Source organism: Ovis canadensis, chromosome 19 (assembly GCF_042477335.2).
Source record: "Ovis canadensis isolate MfBH-ARS-UI-01 breed Bighorn chromosome 19, ARS-UI_OviCan_v2, whole genome shotgun sequence".
NCBI lineage: Eukaryota > Metazoa > Chordata > Mammalia > Artiodactyla > Bovidae > Ovis > Ovis canadensis.
This window is the reverse complement of record NC_091263.1, coordinates 17,325,081-17,337,614: the sequence shown is the minus strand read 5'-3', so window position 1 is coordinate 17,337,614 and position 12,534 is coordinate 17,325,081. Positions and strand designations below refer to the sequence as shown.

At 41.6% G+C, this 12,534-nt stretch overlaps 1 protein-coding gene across 3 annotated transcripts in view; it reads left to right on the top strand.

Moving 5' to 3' along the window:
- The window catches only part of AZI2 (5-azacytidine induced 2), a 34,758-nt gene extending 23,400 nt beyond the window's left edge, over positions 1 to 11,358 (top strand). Inside the window, exons 6-8 of one of the 3 annotated variants that reach the window (XR_011250786.1) lie at positions 3,586 to 3,644; positions 8,571 to 8,871; positions 10,710 to 11,358. Coding sequence is in view for 2 of the 3 variants with exons in the window: in XM_069561216.1 (XP_069417317.1) it covers positions 3,586 to 3,644; positions 8,571 to 8,689; positions 10,710 to 11,122 (591 nt within the window). In the remaining variant the exon portion in view is untranslated. The remainder of the gene's footprint in view (positions 1 to 3,585; positions 3,645 to 8,570; positions 8,872 to 10,709) is intronic. The other 2 variants (XM_069561216.1, XM_069561217.1) reach the window with 2 other exon arrangements.
- The last annotated feature ends 1,176 nt before the right edge of the window (positions 11,359 to 12,534 follow it).

The following is a 12,534-nucleotide window of genomic DNA, read 5'->3' as shown; positions in this document are numbered from 1 at the left end:
CGGCTGCCGAGCAGGCCGCCGGTGGTGGGTTGAGTCCATGGACACTGACCTGAAGACATGCAGGGGCGAACGTGGGACTTGAGCGTCCAAGTCGTTTTGGTCCCTGCTGCGAATTTTGGAACCAGGCTGCCATGGACACCGAGGGACGACTTTGCACTGAGTTTTGAAAAGCTTGGATATGTGTTTCCAGATGTCACGGCAGAAAGGGCTGAGGGTAGAAAGGAGGAGTGACAGAGAAGCAAGGCAGAGTGAGAGCAGTGCTTCAGACGCCGAGCTTAACCAGCTCTTACGGGAAATGGGAAGTTAGCTGCTCCCTGGAGTTCAGTGGCAGTTACGTGCATTCTGTACTCTCATATATTGCAATCTAAGGTAGCCTCTTGGACAGCTGTTTCTCAGGGTCAGCCTTTCTGCCCATCAGAGCACCCAGCACTCCTGAGTAGCTGGGGCCCCACCCTGGGCTCTCCTGGGCAGCCACTGCCTGAGAGAAGAGCTTCCCCCACGTTGCCTGGGTGCCCGCCGGCGCTCTGCCCCAAGCCCCACGTGTCCTTAGATGAGCTGACAGGCCCCTCTTCTGTACTGTGGTCTTTACTGAAAGTGACCACTGGTTAAGAAGGAGATAGGCAGTAAGAATAATACAGCATCCTGCCTTGGCCTTCACCCAGTGAATTCCTCTGCACTGGACAGGGAGAACCTAATTTGCAGCCCCCAGGCCTGATAAAGGGGAAATACCCCCTATAAAAATTACTCTCAACTCCAGTTAGAACCAAAAGAAAGCTTTTTCCTACTTGACATCTGAAATTGTTTTCCTAGCTTTGCACCTGTGACCACATACACAATTCCTTTCAGCAGCTCCGGCATCTTGTCCCACAAGCCCAGTCACTACTTCTTTTAAAAAGATGTGCTTGCAAGAAAAGATTGGCACCTTGAAGCTCTGAATTACAATTGTTAGCATATACATTCTACTTCAAATAATTCACTAGCTTTAATAAATAATGGGTATCTCCTTATAGAGTGGAAAGCGGTACCATAGAGTCATAAAAACTTGGTTCTTAATCGTTGTATTGCTTATTAATTGTGCCATTAGCAAAGTTAACTGTTGTAACTTGATACTAACTAGCCACTTTTTATGAAAGTTAAGTTAGGCAGTATGTAAAGCAGCATGGTGCCTAGCACATAGTTTATTCAATAAGTAAATGTGTTTCCAAAAAATGCAGTTAGGTTAATCCAGAAAAGCAGCACTAGAGGGGTCTGTCGGTGTAAGGGGCGTGTCTGTGTACCAGTGATACACAGTTAAATTCTTACTGTTTAATGCTTTCCACTAGGTGGCACTAGGGGATTAAATTTGCTTTTAGCTTAATTCTTCTTTTACAAATCATAGAAAGATTTTTAAAGTCTTTTAAACATAGAAGAAACATTAGAAATCACTTGTCTTACTGCTGATGAAATTGAATCTCAGACTCTAAAACTTTAAGAGTTTAAGGTGAGATGATGGAGGAATTTTTATGTTTTGAAGAAGGAATTTAAGATCCCTCCTTCATTAGAATGGCTAGGGGAAGGGAAGTTTAAAGTAAACAGTGTTCACAACCAAAGGTGAACCAGGGAGAGATGGAGTGGAAATTTATCAAGGGTTCCAAGTTTAAATCTTGATATTGTGGGATGTGTACATTTCAGTCCTGTTCAAAGGTGTTGCTGTCAGAGTCCTCTTGAATGTGGGAGTCAGCAAGCCAATGAGAGAAATTTATGTTCATATGAATAATCTTAAATCTTCTGCAGCCATACTTAAAATTTTTTAAGGTGGTACTTCCTGTGAAACAGTAACATCTCTGAAGTATGAAATAACATCCTCCATGAAAGAATAGTGGGGCTTTGGTGGGCTCTTTTTTTAAGTACTTCATAAGCTTGGTAGATAGTGTTTGATATTAATGGGGTCAGGGTTTCAGGGTCAGTTCCACTGTGGGCCTTTTTTACTTTTTGTATCCTCTGGTTTTCAAGCCATTTGTATTCAGAACAGTGGGACCTTTGAGAAGGAGACACTAGGGCCAAAGTGTAGGGAACCCTGGTCGAATGGAGTTGGCACAGACGTCTGTGGTGGCTGGCACAACCACCACATCAGAATCCCTGTTTGCTGTGCGGATTGCAGGTTCTGAGCAGCCCTGAAGTGCAAGAACCTGTTTAACGGGAACAGTGCTTCCCAGGACTTTGTAGCTCTGAGCCTGTTCATGCGAAGCTTCAAACGTCAGATGGCAGGAGCTGAGAAGCAGATCTCGCACTGCTTTTAGGACACGGCAGCTAAGAACTGGCCAGGACAGGGTCTTTGCATGTTAGAGACAGTTCCTTTGTGCTTTTTGTTACTTTACAATAGACTTCTCTGAATTGTTAGGTGATAGCTGGAGAAATACTTTACCAACCCAAACTGCTTGGTGTTTGGTGTTTAATTGGTTTTAAAAAACAAGGTTTCCATTATGCGTATATGTATAAGAGACACAACTTGGCAACTAAACAAATAAGTATACTGTAATTAATACTGTAAGTAAAACATGTATTTTTAATTAATTTAATTAATTATATAGAGAAACTAAAAGTGACTTGATCTGATTCCTTCATTTCCTGTGAGGAAATGGAAAGGAAAAGGTCCAGGGTTCTGTCCTTTATTCGTGGTCAGACTTCCTCTGACCCAGGGACCAGTTCTGTGTCCCTGTTCCGTAGGGCTCCTTGAGATGCAGCTAAATCATTTGCAGCGTTTAGTTGCTATTTTCTGAACAGTCAGATCCAAAGATACTTTAACTTCTATAATACAGTTTGATGATTTACACTCCCAGATTCAGAGGACTCATGAATTCCTTTTGTGCTTTTTAGTGTTCCACTTATATCATTAAATGATACAAGAAATGGTAAAATGAAGTTTTATTCTCTGTTTATACTGGCCACTTCCGCTAATAGAATGGGTGCCTGTGCGAGTCATTTCTATTTGTTCTAGACCTCAAATTGAAATGCATTGCAAAGAGTGTGTTATAGAGTTATCTTAAATGTATTGAGTACACTTTTAAATACTAGGTTCTTTTTGTCATCTATAACCTAAGTTGCTAAAACTTGAAGGTATATAAGGACTTTATATAAAATCCTTTCCCTATCATTTTATTATGGAAAGAGGACATTTATGCTGATCATTTAAACAGTAACCTGTTAAATTTGAGTGCTTTTTTGTAATAATACCAAAAGTGAAATACCAACAAACTTCCATTTTCTGATGGAATTCACTGAGCTATACCTTGAACAAACAGTAATTTGATAAATGTTACTATTTTTTGAGTATAGATTTCAGGTTAGTGTCTTTAGAAATATATTTTGTATGACTGAAAGGTCTTTTATGTGAAAGCAGATGTATTTTTAAAAGAAAATTAAAGCATTAATGACTTTAAATAATTAGAAATGATTTAGAAATACCTGGCAGGTTTGGAGTTGCTTTATTAACATTGAATACAGATGTATTCTGTAAAAGCTGAAGCATATGTAGAGTAGTAAAGTACTGAGAATAAATAGAAGGTAATGATCACAACTTTTGAACTGTTTTTTAAACAACGACAGGATCCATCTCTGGAAGACAATCTGAACTGCAGAGATCTGCAGAGACTGAGCGTTTCAAGGTATGAGCATTCTCCAGCATTCAGAAGCGGCGCCGTCTTGTTCTGTTGGCCACTGTGTTAGGTGCTTCTGTTATGGTTTAACCTTGAAACAGGCTGACACTGTTTGAGTGCTGCATGAAACCTCTGATCACTGTGTATTTATGGAAATATGTAACTCTTCCTTAACAATGGGCTTGAACTTGAGCAGTAGAAAGATGCATATTACTATGATGCCTTAGATAAAGTTTTGAGCATTCAGCACTGTTTTAGGCAGAGTCTCAGGGAGCTAGCTGTGTAGGAGTATTCTGTCATAAATTCTGAGTTTTACGTGGAGACTGCATTCCCATATCTGGCAGTATCACTTTGTTTTAGGGCCAGACTTGGACAGCCTCAGTCTTTGATGTGACATGAATTTTAAGAGAGCCATCTTCTTGGGGTAAGACTAAAAGTAGCTGTCAGGGCGTATGTATGTCACTTTAGGCCTTTGTTTCTTAAGTACGCGTGTCATTTTAGCTCCAGTAACGTAAGTGCCTTGTCTTCCCTGATGATGTTTGTGCTGTGTTAGCGTCCCCTCTCTCCATGGACACTCCGCCCAGTGAGGCACACACATTTGCCTTCGTTGTTGGAGAGTTTGGCTTCCAAAGTTTACTGAATGATCTCATACCTATTCCTTCTGTCAAACACCCAGTGGAGAGAAACGCTCAGTTGGGAAAACAGCTGAATGAAAGCCCATGTGGCCCCTCTCCAGATGCAGGGCCGCCCCTCTGCAGGTGTGGGGCCGGCAGTACTGTAGGTCTCGGAGGCTGGAAGCTGCTCAGCCCTGCCATGCCTCCACTTGATGCCTTCCACCTCTGCCTACACTCACAGCCAGGAAGCGTTTCCTTTCTAAGACATGCGCCTAGTACACTGTCCTTGTCTTCTGTGTCAAACTTACCATTTTTCCTGTCAACCTAGGTTTCCCCTTATTAAGTTATTGTATTTGTCATTTTTATAAGCCTTCCTAAACCATTTTTTGGAAAGAGGCATGTTAGAATCAGAGTAGGTCAAGGGGCTTATGTAAATACTTTCTTAGAAGCACATGGTATAGAACAGGCTTCTGTATCCGTTCATGGGCAGTGTTACATAATGGGGGTCACTTTTTTGAGAATAACGGGAAAAGCTGCCCCCCACCCACCAAAAAGATGTGTGTTTGAAGGCACCGTAGCACTGACAAGACAGAAGGCTCTGTGCAGGCTTTGGACGAGGGAGGCAGCCGCAGGAGGTGAGTCTGACTTCTGAGGCCATAGAACCGTATAATAAACAGTACTCAAAGTACTGTTTTGAGTTTTCTAAAGCTCAGTAGTAACTCCGGGGATATCAACTGAGAGAAACAGATTTTAGAATTAAGTTCAGTCTAAGAGTTTTTCTGTGTTAAAGAACTGTATGATTGAAGCGAGTCCTAATGGCTCCCCATGCCCAAGCATGTTTGTGTTTTTTTGCAAACCTGTAGCAGTGTGGATTGCGGAACTGACCACTTTTCCGTCTTCTGGTTAAGCAGCTAGAAAATTAATAACCAGATTTGTGACTTACCTTTGGTAAACTTAATATCATGCATAAAATTTTATGTAGTCTCATTCTTAACTGTGTCTTGTTTTTTCCTTCAATTTATCATTTATACCTATGTCCAGTTTATAGTCCTGTTTTATTAATCTTTGCAAGTTACATCATCCACTTTTAAATGGAATAATTCAGATGATAAATTAAGTCTACTATATTAGGAGAGAGAAGTACATGGCATGTTTCCATAAAACCATTAGCCACCAGTTTAGGTATTTTTAAGGATTATTTTCCAGTTATTTGGAAGACACCTTTTTGGAACGCCTCTTTTTTTTGCGTTTCCTCATCGTGTTGTGGGGTGAGCGAGGTGATCCAGTATTGTTCCTGAGTGAGTCTCTGAATTACTGGAGGCCTTTTTATGGTCCTCGCTGTGCACGTGTCATTCGACAGTAGCTGCCCTACCTGCCAGAAACTTGGCCACTGCCCTGCCAGAGTGCTGGCTGGGGTTACCTGCAGGTTATCGCCCTCAGTTCTGAAGCCAGATCTAGGGGTGGGGTCACTTCAAATGCACATTCTTGGTTTCCAAAATAGGGGATATGTTGGTGTTTTTCACACTGTGCTGTGTTGCCTTAATGATCGTGAAGTTTTATGAGTTAAGCATTTTAAAAATAGGGAATAAAACAGAATAGAACATACCAGAGTGTGGGTTGCAGGGTAAAATGATTGCCTGTTGTGCCTTACAACTAATATTTGAAAGAAGCTCGTTGGAGGAAATCAGTCGTCAAAACATACTTTCCTAAGTCCTGAGTTCTTGGCTGAGGCTGTCTCGTACTTTCATTTTAATTCCTCTGGGGAATCTGATAGTTCAGTAAATTTTCAAAAGCTAAAGAAAAATAGGACGAAGTAAAAAGATTTTTCTTGTAGAAGGCACTTTCATTTCAGTATTAAAGAGCTGAATGGACGGTGTCAGTTAAGAAAACTGAGCTTTTACAGTTTTTACCATGTAAGCTGGACATCCGCCCCCGCCTTAAGATGTGGATAAGGCAGGCTTCATTATGGTGTGGAATCACATACCTCTCGGTGTGGGACCAAGAAGGTTGTGTCAGCAGTCAGTGTGATGAAGCTGAAGCTGAGGATGGTGTGCAAATGTGACCCTAAAATGGTGGCAGTCACGGGGCTGGGTCACTAGAGGCCCTTTGCACAGCAGCTCGTTGGAGTCAGGAAGCTCTCCCGCCCCCGCTTCAGCGAGCCCCGAGGCCGCCCTGCCCAGCAAGCCCCATCCAGCGAGCCCGGCCACCAGGCTGGGGTGAGGGCGGGTGAGCTGCCTGTCTAGCATGTGGGACCTGCCCAACCGTTACCCTCCTGTTGCTTCTGCTTTGTTATTTACAGCTCTCGTTTGGGATACTTGGGTGTTGCATCTCATTGTTAAGGTCGTTTTTATGAGTTCTTTATAGACAACTCTATCATTAGGATTTTGCAACACACTTTGAAGACTTTACTATTAACTGTAAAGCGTAAAGTGACTGCCATTACTTTGCTATCCACAAGAGGGAGAGCTTACACTTCGTAACAATTAGATTTTTATATCTGCAGTTCTCAGTTCAGGTGCCACACAGGGCAAAAGAAAAAGGTTAATAGATGTATGTTAAGCTTGGTGACCTAGTTTCTAGTTTAACCTAATTTATAAGCAGCCACTAAATTGAATTGGAAAATGAGTATTAGAGCTGCCCCAACACCTGTTATTTCTGTTTCTCCTTTACTTCATTCAAGTAGCTGTGTTGACTGATGAGATAGCAGATACTCCAGTATCCACACCTTGTCTTGAGCGCTGTACTTGCTCTTCTCCAAGTCAGATACTGATTTGCCATCGCACGGCAATGATGAACGCTGTTTGTCAGCTGTGTGGTCCATGCCGTGACGCATGGATTAGCACATGCACAGTGTGGGCACGCACTTAGCCGCTGTGTGACTGGAGCAGCTTTTGGGGAAGCACAGTGATGCCCAGAGCTGCAGCCAGGGGCCCGCGGCTCTTCACGCTTGAGACAGCGCCTGTGTGAGGCGCGCAGAGCGGCAGGCGCACAGCTCAGACGCTGACTGCTGGCGCGGAGGCGGCTCGCTAGCTGCTGCGATTCTCCCGCACCTGTCAAAGCCTGCAGAAATAGACTGCTGGCTATCAAACGATGTTTACAGCAGATGAAAGCGAGTGAGTAGAGTGTTCTCAAAAGCAATGCGAAGTGTATTCTCCTGCTTCTATTGAAAGAATTGTAGTCTGAATGGAATGGGAATATTTTGACCAAAAAGGTATGTAGCCTTACATAATTAAAATAACTGGTTTTTTATTATAGCTGTTGTTTTCATAGTTAGGATATTAGATTTAGGTATCAGGAGTGTTATCCTTGAAGTTTGCTCAGAGGTTTTTGTTTATAGCTAGACAAAAATTGCACCTGAAGTGACGTTTGTTTAATTTGATTGTATTACTGAAATTACACTAATATCTTTAAGAGGCAGTAGTGCTTGTTTGAACAATATGAGATCAGCTGTTCTTACAGTTAACATTTTATGTATTCTCGCGCAGCAAAGCAAGAATATGCGTTGAGGATTTCAGTTTATTTAGTTGGCAACTAAGAAGCTAAAAAAAATGACTATCCAAATAAGAATGCATCGTGGAAGATAAAACTCAATAAAATTAGGCTTAAGATAACTGATTTATGGCCTCCCAGGTAACTGAAGGAAATGTTCCCAATGGCAGGAGCGGGGCCTGTGCAGCCCTTGTCGTTCCCAAGACCCTCTGCAGCTCCTCCTCTCTGGCCAGGACTCAGCAGCCCCTCATATCTCGTCCTGTCACATCACGTTGGTTTAGAGCCAGCAGGCTGCGACAGCCCAGTCAGACATGAGAGAAGGGAACGCATGAGACCCAGACTGTATTTTAATGTGGGCGTGGGTATACACTCAGCAGTTGGTAACAGCATTCACAACATCAAAACAATTAAAAGATAAATATATTAATAAAATCCATACATGAATGAACATCACTGAATTCTTGATCAGACTTGCAAGTGAAGAACATAGCCCTTACTATTAAATATATTAACACCACTGCACCTTGTAGGCTATCATAAAATCTGAATGCTGAGAACTATTAAATTTGTTTAAAATACTTATTATATTACCATTCTGTTTAACACAGTTCAGTTCATTGATAAAATTTAGGTCGTTATTATTGTGAATAAGATTTTTTCATTTGTTCTATAATGCTCTAATTAAATATTTCAACTAATATTTAATGGGGAAGTTTTGTTATTTCAAAACTAATTTGAGCAGAAATGCAGGTAAGTTCATTTATATGTTAAAGTTTTTCCCTTCTGTCCATATAGAATAACAACCATTAAAAAATAAAACCCTGTATTTCAGTGACAATATGCAAAGTACATACTGGGAACTGAAGAGAGAAATGTCTAACTTGCATCTGGTGACTCAAGTACAAGCCGAACTACTGAGAAAGCTGAAAACCCCAACTGCAATCAAGAAAGGCAAGTCAGTGTTTGCCGGAAACCGCGGATTCCAGCCAAACTACCCGAAGAGCAGCTCTTGATCGTATCTTATCGAAATCTTATCAAATGAGTTTGATAAGCCCAAGTACATGTAGTGTGTTCACAGCCTCCCATTCTCTGCTCTGTCTTCAGCCTCGCACTGGCCAGCTTCACACATAAAGGTGTTGCTGATGTGTTTCTTCAGTACTGTATTCTTTTCCCCTTGTGGCTTTTTTCTCAGCCAAGTGTTGCTTATGTGTTCAAGGCTGAGGTGTTAAGTTTGCTCTAGTTGACCTTTTACCACAACTACTTCATATATTTAAAAAAAAAAACAGACAGCAAGACACCAAAAGCTATTTTCATTCCAGTGCTTCAAAATATGCCAAAGACCTAGCTCTTTACATTGTTTTCAAAAGGATAGCTCTAATTGCTTATTTGGTTATTTCCATTTTTGTAAACTTAATTTTTCTCTCCATAAAGGATAATTTCGAATGGAGACTAGATGCTTTTCATTTAGCCCTTCTAACCAAACAAAAATTTTCATTGCTTTTTCATATTTAACTGCTTAGCTGACTAAGCCTTTTAGTTTTGTGTTAACTAGTAGTGGGTGCTTGGCCAAAGCTACTGTTCATACCTCAGAGAAAAAGAAGTGCATTTGTACCTTTCATTACGTAGTAGTTGTAGTTGTTAATGTAAATTTGAATGTCCTAAACTTTCAAGGCACGAGAGTAACTATATTTTTTAAAAAATCATTAATTTAAAACTATTATTTGCACCTCAGATTGTTCTAAAGAGGGCAGAAGAGAATTATTTTATGACTCGTTCTCTGGAATGTTTACTGTGGGGTGGGGGACAGTGGGACAGGATGGGACAGGAAAGCAGCTCAGAATTCCTTTCCTTTTCTAAGGTTAGTTACTTACAGATCAGCAGAGTGACAAGGTGCTTTGGCAGGCCCCAACCTATTGATTCATTCTGTGTTGATTTCCCAGCGGCCAGGGTCACACAGGAGACGACGTTAAGTTGATGGTAGAAATAGCACTTCTCTTGAGAGAGACTCAGAGTAATTTTTCAGTGAGTTTTCCTGTAACTCTTCTAAGTAGAACTTCCAAAAAGTGATAAAGGAGAAGTGCTGTCCTCTTGTTTGGAAATGGCTCACTGTCGTGTCCCTTCTGAGCTGGACTGTTAAGTTTCTAGCGCATTTCCAAGAACAGTGCCAGGCCTGGGGCCACCACTCTCCTCCACAGAGCTCAGGTTCTGCAGAGCGGACGCGATGAGCCGCAGTCACCTTTCCTCTAGAGCCACATGTCACCACAGTCCAGAAGCTGAGCACTGCCACCTCCCGTGAGAAAGGGCAGTAGCGAGCTTACCATATCATGTGGTTCAGTTTCTTTCTTCTTTAAAACGAGTCAGGCATTGATTGCACATGGTGTCCCTCTTGGGCTCAGGGTGAGCTTCGTCTCCGCTTCCCGGGCAGGTGAAGGTAGAGGGAGCGGGCGCCCACTGGCTCTGTGCCGTCTGTGGTCGGTATTCTAAGCCATGGCACGTTACTAAATACATCTTTTTCTGCCTTTTTTTTAAACGTGAACTATATTGTGACCATAGCAGAATTTAACATTTACAAGAAAAAAGATGATTTTATTATAGCTTTTAAACTTTTATTCATAAAAGCCTTTTAACATATATAAACTTCACTTAGGTCTCAACAATTCACAACATAATCGTTCCTGGGAAAATTTACTTTTGGACCACCTTCCAGCTTTTTAAAATAGTAATTTATTCACTGTGATTCAGGCAAGGCAAGATTACAGTGTCCATTTTTGCAGACGAGAGATCAGCTATTTACCAAGAGGTAAATTTGAACTGAGAGCGTCTGTCATCCCTCAAGTCCCAGGGCCACAGCAATTGCACTGACTTGGCAATGTCCATTTCCAGTTCTAGAGTCAACCAGATTAACCAATGTGTACTATTTTATGATTGTAACTGCCAGACAGCTGATGCTTAGCCTGTGTTTTCTTTGCAGCTTGCGCCCCAGCGGGATGCATGGAAGACCTAGGTAAAGACAGCACAAAACTGCACTTGTTGAATTTTACTGCAGCTCACAGAAGACATGCCCCCCTCTCACCAAATGGCAGAACTCTCTGCCATACCACGCCTTCCCCCTTACCAGGAGACGCAGAGGTTTTATCGGAGAAGGCAGCTCTCCAGTCGTGGACAGATCACGAGCGATCCATTCCTCACGATGGCACAAACTTTCAGGAACACAACTCTTACAGCAGAAATTCCCTGGAAGATAATTCCTGGGTATTCCCAAGCCCTCCTAAATCAAGTGAGACGACATTTGGGGAAATGAAAAGTAAACCTTTGCCTTTGCCCAACTTGCCACCACTGCATTACTTGGATCAACATAATCAAAACTGCCATTATAAACATTAATTCTGAAGAGATTCATGGCGTTCTCCTCAGTGGTTTTCTGGGAAAATCATTAGCAGACAAAGCAGATTGTGATTAAACTTCTGGAGTTTTCAGTATTTACATTTGCACATGATGCACCATACTATGTAGTTGATTTTTCAGTGTGGAAGAACACCCTCCAGCTCCGTATTCTGGCTAAGAATCAAATATGTTAGTACTTAATAAATTAATAAACTTATGGTATTTCAAAATCACAATTCTACCTTTGATAATTGTAAGTTTCTGCCTTTCACATTGAGAATGGAACTGAAAGTTTGCAGACATGGTTTTACAAAGCGTATGAAATGCCTAACATAGGAATAAAAAAGGAAACCATTATATCAGAGAAGAGTCATATTAAGCTGCATAAAGGAACAGATGGAAATGTGAATAGATTACATTGCTGCTGACCTTTTAATGTGTACAGATAAGAAAAGTATTACAGTGGAACAATAGTAGCTGGTTTACTCTATATGTGCTATTGTGTCTCAAAGTTTAAGATTAAAATCATTTTTTAATCACAGTGTTGATAAAATTTGAAGTTGCCATCTGGATTTTAAGACTTGAAATTACCTCATTGCAGCCAACTCTGTCCTGGTATTAATACATCCCTCAAGTCTTAACTGAAAAAAATGATGAAACAGTTGAAAAACTGTATGTTGTATGAATTAAACTTAGAGTCATGTACATTATCCAGGTAGAAGTGGCAACAGCGTCATGCCGGCGTCCGTCTGACCTTCAGCATATAGTGAAAACTCTGCTGGGTATGTAACTAAAGCTGTTTGCTTCAAAGGGTCTACACCCACCATGAAGGCAGAGCAGCCTATTCATTGATTAGAACTTATTTTGAAGTGTTAGTGATTTGCTTACTGAGAACATGGTTTTTAATTAACGAATTTTGATTCTAGAAACCCAGTTCTGTGCTGCGTTGATGTCACGGTGGTGCTCCCCAGGTGGTGAGAGCAGGGGCAGGGGTGACGGAGGGTGAGATGGTAGGATACGACAATGTCACCCACCCAGTGGGCGTGAGTCTGAGCAAATTCCGGAGACAGTGAAGGACAGGGAAGACGGGCGTGGCTGCAGTCCACAGGGTCATGAAGAGCTGGACGTGGCTTAGCAACTGAACCACCACCACCACCACCACCCAGGTGGCTCTGTGGCCAAGAGTCCTCCTGCCCACACAGGTAGGATCCACAGGAGACGTGGGTTCGATCTCTAATGGTAATGATGACTTCATCTGGAAATTCCTCTGTATATTTCAGGGTGATAATATTAAGAATGTTAGTAATAACTGTCTCAGTTCCTACATCTTTTGCCTGATATTAAGCGTTTGATGTCAGAAGGCTTTTATCCTTTTTGACAGTTTCAAACACCTTGGACTCAAAAATAATATT